Source organism: Dipodomys spectabilis, unplaced genomic scaffold, assembly GCF_019054845.1.
Source record: "Dipodomys spectabilis isolate Male_0828 unplaced genomic scaffold, ASM1905484v1 ptg000138l, whole genome shotgun sequence".
NCBI classification, from domain to species: Eukaryota; Metazoa; Chordata; class Mammalia; order Rodentia; family Heteromyidae; genus Dipodomys; species Dipodomys spectabilis.
Genome location: NW_024870815.1, coordinates 8847922 through 8860747, shown reverse-complemented (window position 1 = coordinate 8860747; position 12826 = coordinate 8847922). Strand labels below are relative to the sequence as shown.

Genomic DNA, 12826 nt, shown 5'->3' with positions numbered 1-12826 from the left:
CTTTTTCCATCTTCCTCTCTGAGAGAGAGACTAAGAGGGAGGGAGAAAAGGTGGTAAACCATTTATATACTTCTAATACTGATGGTGAGAAATTTTCTTTTCTCTTCTTCAGGTAATATCTATGCTTGCTAGTTTAGGGAAATTATGTGGGGCTGGTGCAATAGGACTTTTGAAGATATTCCCTGGAATAATTCATCCAAAGCTGGTAGACTTGTGGAGAACACGCTTACCTGAGCTCCTGCAGCCTCTAGAAGGTATAATGGGGTGGGGCTGGAATATTACCAAAGAAAGAAAGAATATGAAGAGATACGAGGCACCATTTCTCTGTGTAAATCCATGAGGCAAAATTTCTCATCTTAATTAAAATGATGAACTTGTTGTGCAGGGTAAACAAATATATTTTTTCTTGATTATCCTCTATTTCTCTACTGACATTCATACTATGAGGATATCAGATTCCTGCTTTACAGAAATGTCTAGTTTTGCTCTGAACTTGTATTTAGAGCAACTGGCTTTGTGTATTTGAAAAGGCCATTGCCCATATTACAATATCAAAATATGATCATTGCTTTAGTAATTACTTGTGAAATTTAAAAGAAAATAGATTTTATCACAGGTTGAAGACCCTCTCTCCACTTATAACCACTTTTAAATTGCCAACACAATGAATTTCATCTCAAATACCAATTCTAAGAAAAAAGCATGAAACAAAACTCTTAACATCCACTAGAAAACTGCTAAGGCAATTTTTGAATCTTGGCTTATTTTTCAATTACTGCACCAATTTTTATTTCTAGGAAAGAATGCTAGCATTGTGCTTTGGGAAACCATGCTGCTTCAGGTAAGGGTGCCTCCTAGAAAATTGTTGAAGATGGATAGCAAAATTACTGAAAGTTATTCTTCTTAACAGCTAAGATAGTAAAAGAACTCAATTTAAATAGAGCACAATGAGATGCACAAGACTTTATATCGAAAAACGAATTTTACAACTTGGAGGAGGGGGGAATGGGGAGGGGAGGGAGATGGGAAGGGATGGGAATGGGAAACAAAGAGAAGGCAACAATGCTTGATAAGAAATGTACTCATTACCTTGCCCATGTAATTGTAACCCCTCTGTACAGTATTTTCACAATTAAAAAATTAAAAAAAACCTCGATTACAAAGAGCTGTGTACAACTTTACCAAAGCAAATGACTAAAATGCTATTAGTGATTTCTTGAGGTTAATGCCTCACCATAATGTGAATAACAATCTTTAGTTTTTCATCTGATTAGGAGTGAAAGATAGTTCTGAAGAATTTTCACTTACTAGTATTCTTTCTTAAGTCAAGATTTTTTTCCCTCACATGCCCATTGTATTCTTTCACAATTCACAGTCAAGTTAATATAAATTCCACTTTTATGTTCCTTAATGCAACTCTATTTCTTCCTCTATATGTTTCTGTCTTTTTTCTGATTGCTAAAAATGAAAGCCTTTTCCAGAAAAGAATCTCCTCTCTCAGCTACAAACTTTTGGGGCTTTTTATAAGTTACTAGGACCACAGGCAATGCCAAATGTGAGAGCTAGCAAGTTGCAGATAGAATTGAACAGATTTCAATTTCAGAAGCCTACAGGAGGTCAAGTAGCTTACGATAGGGAGCTTTAGTATAGCAAGTTTTCAGTTCATAAGCAGTCTTTATAGGAATTTCCTGTGGATTCTTAAAACTTACATTTTCCAGTGACCTCTCTATAGAACCTCCTCCACCTCCTATCAAGGCCTCTTCTAGAATCTGAGCTTCTGAGGCAGCACCTGAGAACATTCTTGTGATGTATTCATTGTACAAAGTAATTTCATGTGTACAGTGTACTTTGATCATATTCATGTCCCCATTATTCTTTTGTATGTCCCTTCCCTTTTTTTGGATCCCTTTTCTCTTCCTAAATAGTGCCCATACTAGGTTTTTGGGGTTTTTTTTGGGGGGGGGTCCGGTTGTGAGGCCTGAACACTGGACCTGGGTGCTGTCCCTCAGCTCTTCAGCTCAAGGCTAGCACTCTACCACTTGAGCCACAGCACCACTTCCAGCTTTTGTTTCTGCTTATGTGGTACTGAGGAATTGAACCCAGGGCCTCATGCATGCAAGGCAAGCACTCTACTACTGAGCCACCTTCCCAGCCCCCCATACCATTTTTTATGGCTTTAGGTTTGTTGGTGTGTTTGTGCCATTTAACAAAGTGGTTTATGAATACAATGCAATCTTGATCAATGTCATCCCTTTCAACATTTTCAGATTACACACATGAGAAAAATATGTGATATTTGTTTTTCTGAGTCTGGAATACTTGTGTTAACATGATGGTCTCCAGTTCCATTCATTTTCCTGAAAATTAAATAGTTTTGTTATTCTGTATAGGTATATGACAGTCCATTATATGATATGTCACATCGTTTATGTGACATATATATATATCCCTTTTTAATCCATGTATTTGTTGATGGGACCTCAGGCTGATTCAATAACTTGTCTATTGCAAGTAATACATTTATAAACATGGGTATGCAAGGATTTCTACTGTATGTTGACTACAATTCTTTCACATGTATATAACCAGAAGTGATATGGAAAAATCCTATCATAGTATCTATTTTTAGTTTTTCTAGGAGATGCCACCATGGTATCCATAGTGGCTACACTAAACAACACATCATTATCAGCAGGATATAATGGCTCTCTCTCGTCCACACCTTCACCAGCATTAATTGATTGTGGTTTTTCGTTTATTTTTGTCTTTGGTGACCTCACGCTCACTTGGGTGAAATGGAACCTCAGTGTAGTTTTGATTTGTATTTGGCCAACTGCTAAACATGTTGACATTTTTTTACCTAGTTATTGGCCATTTTTTATTCTTTCTGGGTTCATGGCTGTAATCCTAGTGACACGGGAGACTGAGACATGGAGTGTTGAGGTTCATAGGCAGCCCAGGTAGAATAGTCTGAGAAACTCAATCTGCAATTAACCAGCAACATGTTGGCAGTATGGCTCAAATGGTAGAAAGCCAACCATGAGCTGAGAGTGTGTGTAGGTCCTGAACTCAAGCCCCAGCACATACACAATAGAATATTCTGTTTGATTATTGATTGGACAATTTATACCTTTAGTATTAAATTTTTAACTCTCTATATATTCTGAATAGTAATTATCTCCTGGGTGAATAGCAGCAAAGATTTCCTCCTATTCCATTAGCTGTGTCTTTGATGTGATCATTTTTTCCTCAGTGGTACAATAGCTTTAAATTGGCTGCAACATTTGTCAATTCTTTCACTTCCTGAGTCTTGGAGTCCTATTCAGAACCTTGTTACCTATTGTTACCAATTGAAATTTTCCCAATGTTTTCTCTATTAGTTTCAGAGTTTAGAGTCTTCTATAAAGTCCTTAATCCATTTTGAATATTTTAAAAGGGTGAGAAATAGAGAGCTGGGGTCAGTCTTTTGTATGTGGATATCCAATTTTCTCAACAGTGTTGAAGTAACTACCTTTTCTCCTACATAAGTTGTTGACTCCTTTGTCAAAAATTAGAAAGCTGTAGCTGCTTAGGTTAATTTCTGGGTCCTCTGTTCTATTTCATTACTCCACTTGTGCATTTTTATGCCAGGACTGTGCTGTTTTTGTTACCATGGCTCTGTAGTATTATTTGAAACCAGGTACAATCACACAATTCTGTGACACCTCAGAATTAGAATTTTAATCAGGATTGACATGTTGTGCTTCCATATGGATTTTAGGATTTCTTTTCTATTTCTGTGGACAATGTCATTCAAATTTTGTAATGTTTTTTACTGTAAAAATACTATACAGGGCTGGGAAGGTGGCTCAGTGGTAGAGCGCATGCCTTGCATGCCAGAGCCCCTGGGTTCGATTCCTCAGCACCACATAAGCAAAAAGAAAAAAGCCAGATGTGGCTTGTGGCTCAAGTGGTAGAGCGCTAGCCTTGAGCTGAAGAGCTGAGGGACAGCGCCCAGGCCCAGAGTTCAGGCCCCATGACCGGACCCAAAAAACAAACAAACAAAAAAAAAAATACTATACAGAAGGGTTACCGTTACATGAGTAATGAGTACATTTCCTATTGAACATTGTTACCTCCTCTTTTGTTTATCTTCTACCATCCCTTCCCTGGACACCTCCACAACTCCTCCCTCCCCCACCCCAAAGTTGTAAAGTTCATTTTTTATGTTGTTATTGTAAAAATACTGTACAGAGGGGTTACAGTTACATGAGTAAAGAGTCCATTTCCTATGGAGCATTCTTACCTCCTCCTTTGTTTTTCCCCTACCATCCCCTCCCTCCCAACTCCCCCAACTCCTCCCCCGCCCCAAGTTGTAAAATTTGCTTTCAACCTAGTGTGTACATCTGTTTGTTACAATGGGTCAACCTGTATCCTTATTTCAGCATTTTGTTATTTTCTTTCGCCTCCCCAATTTAGAGAAGTGTATATATAAAATGCAGGGCACCAACACCAAATACAACGCAAACAGGGGTTATACCGTTGGGGAAGAACATACCAGAGAAACAAAAAATCACATAGTATATTATAAATATGTCAAAAACAGTAGCAAGAAAGAAAAAACTAGTTGTGTCCCTATCTTGGGGTTCATTTTGCTTAGCATCATCTTACATGGTCATATATACATAGCTTTTGACCTTTTCTGCTTGTCCTAGACTTATACTAGTTATTGCAAATAAGGGAAACCATGGGACCTATGTTTCTTTGGGCCTGGCTTACTTCACTTAATATAATTTTTTCCAAGTCATAAAGTTAGTTTTCAACATAGTGTCTTGTACATCTCATTGTTACAATGGATCAACCTGTATCAGATGACATCATTCAATTTTTTATGATGAGTGCATTGAGATTCTTTTTGTAACATGGTCATTTTCACAATATTGATTCTGTTGATCCAGGAACAAGAGATCTCTTTCCATCTTCTAATGTCTTCAGTTTTTTGTCTTCAGAGACTTATAGTTTTTATTGGAATTTTTCTCATCTCCTTGGTTTTTCATAGGTATTTTTGAAGTGGTTGTGAATAGGATGGTTCTGATTTCTTCCTGAACACATTAGTATTGTTATATAAAAGAGATAAAGATCAGAACTGTCACAATGTAAATGCCCTCAGCAGTTAGTTGTAACCAATGTAAGATCTGAAAGTGACCACTCTTCTCACTTGGACCTCCATTCTGAGACCAGCCTCTCCTCTTAAATTCATGCTTCTCTTACGTTACCTGCCTTCTGTAAAAATTTCTTCCCTAGTTCCTCAAGCTACCATTATGGAATAATAGTCTTCACTAGGAAGGAGTTGCCTTCTCTAGCAGGAAGCCTCCAGAATATTGCATTTCTGGCTTGGAATGTGATTTAGTGGTAGAATGCTTGCCTAGCATGCATGAAGCCCAGGGTTTGATTCCTCAGTTCCACAGAAACAGAAAAAGCTGGAAGTTGTGCCGTGGCTGAAGTGGTAGAGTGCTAGCCTTGAATCAAAGAAGCTCAGGGACCGCACCCAAGCCCCATAACTGCAAAGAAAGAAAGAAAGAAAGGGAGAGAGAGAGAGAGAGAGAGAGAGAGAGAGAGAGAAAGAAAGAAAGAAAGAAGGAAAGAAAGAAAGAAGGAAAGAGAGAGAGACAGAAAGAGAGACAGAAAGAGAGAGAGAATATTGTATTTTTCTTAATCTTGACTATATAGAAGTATAGTTTGATTTTCCTTAAAAAAATACGTGCAGAAATCTTCTTCTCTTATCATTCTAACAGTGTTTAATTTCTTCTAAGAGGTCCTCTAGATTAGCTCTCTCAATGTTTGCAACTCTTTTCACTAGTTTTGCTATTTAGTGCCTTTTCTAAGCTTCAGGTGGGAAAATATAGTAAAAATATATGTTTTAATTACAGTGGATTTTGTCCTTATTTTTACATACTGTTAATGGAAGCAGGACAGGAGTTCAGAGGACTCACTATATTTCTGCCTCAGACAATTGGTGGTCAATCAGAAATACTGTTACTACCATGGAAGTTGGCAGAAATGCACTTGCTCACCCAACCAATTTTACAAGACTTTTCCCAACTCTATCAACATTTGAGAAAATGTTAACTTCAATTTATATTACAAATTATATTTGTCCTTAAATCTTTAAGCACTTATTAAGAGGGAAAAAATTAGTTACTTATAAGAGTATCACATTCTCTATTTCTTTTTCTTTTTCTTTTTTCTTTTTTTTTTTTTTTTTAGTCAGATGTGGGGCTTGAACTCTGGGCCTGGGTGCTGTCCCTTAGCTCTTCAGCTCAAGGCTAGCACTCTACCACTTGAGCCACAGCACCACTTTTGGTTTTCTGGTAGTTAACTGGAGATAAGAGTTTCACACACACAAAAAAAGAGTCTCACGGACTTTCTTGCCTGGGATGGCTTTGAACCGCGATCCTCAGATCTCAGCCTCCTGAGTAGCTAGGATTGCAGGCGTGAGCCACCAGCACCTGGCTACTATTTCTTTTAATAAGTAGAGAGGAAGAGTTCCAATCGAGTTGCTTATTTTATTTTATTTATTTATTTTTTTTGGGGGGGGGTCCGGTCGTGGGGCCTGAACTCTGGGCCTGAGCTCTGTCCCTCAGCTCTTCAGCTCAAGGCTAGCGCTCTACCACTTGAGCCACAGCCCCACTTCCGGCTTTTCTTTTCTGCGCATGTGGTGCTGAGGAATCGAACCCAGGGCCTCATGCATGCAAGGCAAGTGCTCTACCACTGAGCCACCTTCCCAGCCCCGAGTTGCTTATTTTATAAGAAAAGAAGTAATCCCATTTAATATACATTTATACTTTTAAAAGATAAGGCAACCATTTACTAACAAAAAAACAGTTTATCAGCTATATATGGTTGTATTCCACTTTCTCTCGCAGTTGCTTAAAGAATCTTTATGGAAAATCAATGACATGGCCTGGACCATTCAACTGAGTCAGGATTTCAGCCAGCAAATGGACAGTTACAGCAATACCTCCATGGAGAAGGTTGGTTTTTTTCAGCTAAGGGACCTTAGGATCCATCTTCTTATCTATATTGCAACCAAAAGGAGTAGGAAATCATTTTTTTTAAAAAGTTCTCAGGGTGCTGGGATTTGAGGATCATGTCTGAAAGGCAGCCCAGGCAGATAAACACATAAGATTTTTATCTCCAATTAACCAACAAAAGGCTGGAAGTGGATCTGTGGCTCAAGTGGTAGAACACCAATCAGCCTTGAGCAAAAAGCTAAAGGACAGGACAGCACCTAGACCCTGAGTTCAAGCCCCAGTATCATGCACATGTGTATGTATGTGTGTGCATGTGCATGCACACACATACACACAACACACACACACACACAACACACACACAAAAGTTCCCTCCTTTTAAAGATCACTTACTGAAAGTTGAACACTATGACATCCTTCATCTTACAAACGTGCTTAAGTGTTTAGCCATGCCTATCTTCAAGGAATAAGGCAAGAGCATGTACCTTCTAAAGAGATTCTCCTGTACAGAATGAAGAAGAATGGATATTGTCTGCCGTATCGCTGGTTAATGTTAGCTTATATCTTAGTTTCCATTGTACCAGTCTTGTGAGGTCAGCTACCAGAAATGAGCTAGTTTAATGAAATCTTGGAAGTAATATTATACTCAACAGCCAGTTCTTCCATTTTTTTCTAACTATAAATGACCTCTCCATAGCCTTCCACTCCCTAGTCCTCTATTTTAAATGGGATTTAGCTCCAGTGTCTTCTACTGACTCCTAATAGTTTTCTTGGGGAGAACAATGATTCTCTCTAGATCTTCAGCATAATCATCTGTAGGACAGAAACTATACCCATCTTTGGGGATTTTACTGTTATGAAGGCTCAACATTACAAAATATAGAAAATGCTAGTGAAGTGCCTGAAACAAGGCTTAAACTTAGTGTAAATGTAGTTTTGATCATGGTTTATATACTTATGTATTACATTATATATTTATTTATATATGTTTATATATAATATAGAATATATATGTTCTATAATATATTTGTATTTATAATATATCTATTATATTAATATATTATATATTATGTATTATATAATAATATATTATATATTGTATATAATAACAGTAAAATAAGTAATTAAAATAAATAATATATAATATGTAATGTATTTATATAAATATTTTATATATTTATTATATTTATATGTTAAATTACCATTACATTAATATCAAAATTCATAAATTAATTTTCCTATAAAAACATTTCTTAACTTTTAATTAGTTCCATTGCTGTTTTCTCCCACAGTTCATTTATTATTAACTTTAAACTCTCCTATCTAATTTTTGAAATTCTCCTCACTAGTTGACTTTAATTTGGTGTAGAATACTGATTCTCCAAACTAGCCTCCCAGGCCCGCAGACACCCATGAAGAAGATTTCATGAGCAAAACCTCATTTCTGCACAAACTTGCCCTTTGCACTTTATGGCATAACATTGATCCAACAGCTCCCAGACTCCACAGGCTTATGCCAGGATAATGGCAATATGGGTAAGCAGAGTAATTTAAGCAGTGAGCAGCCTGGATCGTTGTCAACCTTTACACTAAGCACAAATAAGAGGATGCCAGTTCGCTTTTGCTGGATATCAAGTTATAGTTAGTGACTTTAAATAGTAGAAACCCATTTAGTTTACTATTTTATACTTTGACACTTGGCTAGGTGGAGCTCAGCTAGACACAGTTCAGCCAAGCTCACAGGTGTATTGTAGAGGTTGGCTTATGTAGGACGGACTAGATTAGAGAGCTTTATGCCCGTGTTCTCACTCTCCAGAAGAGTGAGGCTCACCCTCATGTGATTGCAAGAAAATGTGCACAGTCTCTTGAAGTATACCTTCAGGAATGGCACATGATCATTTTTATCATATTCTGCTTCTCACAGTAAATCACAAAGGCCATTCCAAGGACTAAGAAAATAAACTATTTTCTTGATAGAAAGAGTTGCAATGCCTCAGAGTAAGGAGGCATTCTAGAGGAAGAAGAGAAACACAGTTGCTTTTTGCACTCCACTGCATTTTCTCCAGGTGCTGGGTTCCTGTTTTCCTGGATTCTTCACTAAATCACAAGCCGGAACATAATATACAAAGAACAAAACTCAACCGACCAACAGCAGAGAAGCAAATCTGAAAAGCTTTGAGATTCACTTTGTAGACCTAAGTCAGATTTTCCTCTTCATGGCATCAATGTTTTCTACAGCCCAAGACTTTCAAAGACTCTTTTGCATTTTGCACTTTTTCTCCAAGACAGAGTTACAGAGATGCTTGGCAGATTAATATTTGCTTCTATGTTGTGTAGAGTTTTTCTCATTGTAATTCTATTATCATAGGAAACATTTTCCTTGGACAGCCAAGAATACTGCCTAGAGAGTCTCAATCTAATCAAGGCTCTGCCCGCTCTCATAGTTGCAATTACAAAATTACTCCATTTTGCTATTGTCCTCTTAATCCAAGCCAGAATTGGCTGTGCAATATCTCCTGGATGTGTTTGTTTCATTTCAGCTTTTTGTTCTAGTCCCTCAACTTGTTCCATAGACCACCTTCTGGTCAATGATAACCATTCAATCGCTGTGAGCCACACTCAGTCCTGGAAGTGAACTGGACTGTTTGCTCTCCTGCACATGACAAGATAGAGACTCGAAATAAAGTGAAGCTCATCTGATATTGCATAGCTATTACTGATTTGAATCTCAGAACACAAACTTAATCCATCTTCAAAATAATCCTGTTTACGGGGGCTGGGAAGGTGGCTCAGTGGTAGAGTGCTTGCCTTGCATGCCTGAGGCCCTGGGTTCGATTCCTCAGCACCACATAAGCAAAAAGAAAAAAGCGGGAAGTGGCGCTGTGGCTCAAGTGATAGAGCGCTAGCCTTGAGCTGAAGAGCTGAGGAATAGTGCCCAGGCCCAGAGTTCAGGCCCCATGACTGGACCCCCCCCCCCAAAAAACAATAATCCTGTTTCCATTAAGCCTGGTTATTCAATGAGCATTTGTAAAGCACAGATTAGCCACCCAAAACTTGTACACTGGAGATAATACATAAGGACCCTCAGCTTTCCAAGAGTTGAAATTCTGACAAGCAAGAAAAATGGACTATTGCAGTATGGAGTGAGAGTCTCTGTGCTGGCAGGGACTGAGGAGTAGAGAGGAGCACAGGTAGAAGGCAGAGCCTGGGGCAGGAGCCCCTTTCCGGAAGGGATAATATGCAGACACACATGACTATTAAGCAGTTCCCAGTCAAAGCCAATGTGTTTCCTCCTGACCACTGCTTTAACTCTTTCCACTAAAATCCGATCGTTCAAACCTTTGCTGTTCGACTTCTGTGTTCCAGAAATTCCTTTGGAAAGCCTTGGGAACCACCTTAGCCTCCTGCCAAGATACAAACTTTGTAAGCTCACAGATCAAGGAATTTCTGGTTTCTCCAAGCCAGCTGGGGGACCAAAGACAGGTGAGAACACCTGCCCTCGATTTTTCTTAAGATAATGACCATTAATCCTAACTACAAAACCTGTGACAGGTCTGATGATAACGTCTTACTTATAACCAGAGTTATTTGTTAATGACTTCATGATACTCCAAAAGAGTATCTTTAGAAGAATGAGGTTTTGCTATTTAAGTGCCAATGCTCGATTTTTTTATTTGAGTCTGTAGGAACTTTTGGAAAATGAATTTCAAACTTCCTTACTTCACAAGAACATCTTTTGTATGTGTGTGGGGCATGACTGTGGCCATCAAAATCATTGACTTTACAAGATGACAGTAACTTTGAAACCAAGCCACTGTCATTCAGCCTAAGTGATGAATCCATTTACTCATTTCCTAACTAACCTGGGCTAAAGATAGTGTATTAAACATCTCTCCTCAGAAATTCTGAGAGGGTTAGAGTTCTTTCTTCTATGTTACACAGGAGAAGCCATTAGACATCATTGAACTTTGAAAACTGCTTCTCTATTGCTAGAATTTCTTTTCTCATCCTCAGATATTATCATCTATTGCTCTTAGCACAATTTTCCCATCTTTGTTAGACTTTTAGTTCTGCTATCTAAGAGACAAAGTTATACTTGTACCCATAGCACGCTTTATTCCTTTAACATAAGTTCTTGGATGTCCCATACTCACAACCAGTCCAACGGCTCACCTGCTTGGTTACTAGGCTTCTGCTGCTTGGTGTCACCCTGTTTATGTTCCCATCATGGGCTACCATGTGTACATTGAAATGTCGCCCAGCCCTCACTTCCATTTTTCTGTTTTTTTAATCACCATCTGGCATGCAATTTATTGACGAGCGTACTGATGTTTGTGGTGCCTTGTTTCACTTTCCTATTGCTCTGGTACCAGTTCCCTTGTCAGTTTGCCTCACACGGACAGAGCTTTCTTCTCCACTGTATCCCCAACACCTAGAAGAACACAGAATAGATATCCCCTACATACACATTCTCCACTTATCCCCAACACTAGAAGAACACAGAATAGATATCCCCTACATACTTGCCAAATGAGTGAATGAATGGAAAGTAAACTGATGAATGAAAACTCAAAACCTTATTCCTTCTCTGCCTTCAGGGAACAACATCTGTTTTAGGATATTGTGCTGAGAACCACCTGGACATTGTCCTAAAAGTACTTAAAACATTCCAAGAGGAGGAGAAGTTTTTTTTTAATCGATGTAAGGTAAAATGAATAATCTTCTCTAAAGTTCTTGGTCACTAAAATGACGAGCAATACCGATTTCTTCCAGGTGTATTCTATTTGCACATTTCTTTTAAAAAGAAAATTGTCCTTATAACCATGCAAAGGACCTTTGGGGTGACCTCTACAGCATGGATGTAATGGCTTGTGGTCAAGTTCACCCCTCATGTGTCACTCTTTTCCTTTTCTATATTATTCTCACTCCAGCCCCCGGGTCTACATTCTAGGTCAGAACTCTCCAAACTCAGGCCCCACATGCCCACCAGCGAGATCCAGGCCCACTGCACTTGCGTCTCAAGTGCTGACCTGGAAGCTCCTAACGAGCTCTGTGTATGCCTGCGTTTGTCCTGCCAACTGCCGTTCAGGCCTCACTGGTGGCTATGATTATGTTTGCTCTGCTTCCCCCCATGGGAAGGAGGGATCCGTTGAGTAAATAATTAGCAGACACGTCTTCTGCTCTCCATGTGCTCTCTCTAACACAAACCGGTGAGTCTCATGATAGTTCTGGCTGTCTGCATTTGTATGAGCGAAAGTATGCCAATGTTAGACTCGTTTTCAATCTTTGCGTGTCCAGCTTCTTAGCTCCTGTAGTGATCCATAGACTTAGGGGAAAAAATATATGAGAACAGAAGAAACTCCTTAAATCACATCTTTATATCTGCTTTTCCTGATCTTCAGGGCATTTTTTCTGGTAAAAGGACTCTGACCAAGATTGACCTCATAGTGATCTATGGAGCCGTAGCCCTTCATGCTCCCAAGCTACAACTTCTCACCAGGCTTGACCAAGACATCATGGCCCAAATCCTGTTCCTGTATAGCCAGTGTTCTCAGGTAACACCTGTCACAGGGCTGCCTTGATTTCTAGATTGGGATTATAAACCTTGCCGAGGCTCAACTCGTGGGAATCATTAGAATCTTTCAGCTGAAAAGATGTAAGCAGAAGGTGAAAGAAGGAAAGAAAGAAAGAAAAAAAGACAGAGAGAGAGAAAGAAAGAAAGAAAGAAAAAGAAAGAAAGAGAGAAAGAAAGAAAGAAAGAAAGAGAAAAAAAGAAAAGGAGGAAGGAAGGAAGGAAGGAAAAAAGAGAGGGA

At 38.7% G+C, this 12826-nt stretch overlaps 1 protein-coding gene across 1 annotated transcript in view; it reads left to right on the top strand.

The window, feature by feature from the left end:
• Positions 1–12826, top strand: part of Mroh2b (maestro heat like repeat family member 2B) — a 70414-nt gene that overhangs the window by 26641 nt on the left and 30947 nt on the right. The window contains exons 16-21 of the mRNA XM_042690532.1: positions 113–254; positions 798–841; positions 6906–7013; positions 10380–10496; positions 11612–11719; positions 12416–12568. Coding sequence (XP_042546466.1) covers positions 113–254; positions 798–841; positions 6906–7013; positions 10380–10496; positions 11612–11719; positions 12416–12568 — 672 coding nt within the window. The remainder of the gene's footprint in view (positions 1–112; positions 255–797; positions 842–6905; positions 7014–10379; positions 10497–11611; positions 11720–12415; positions 12569–12826) is intronic.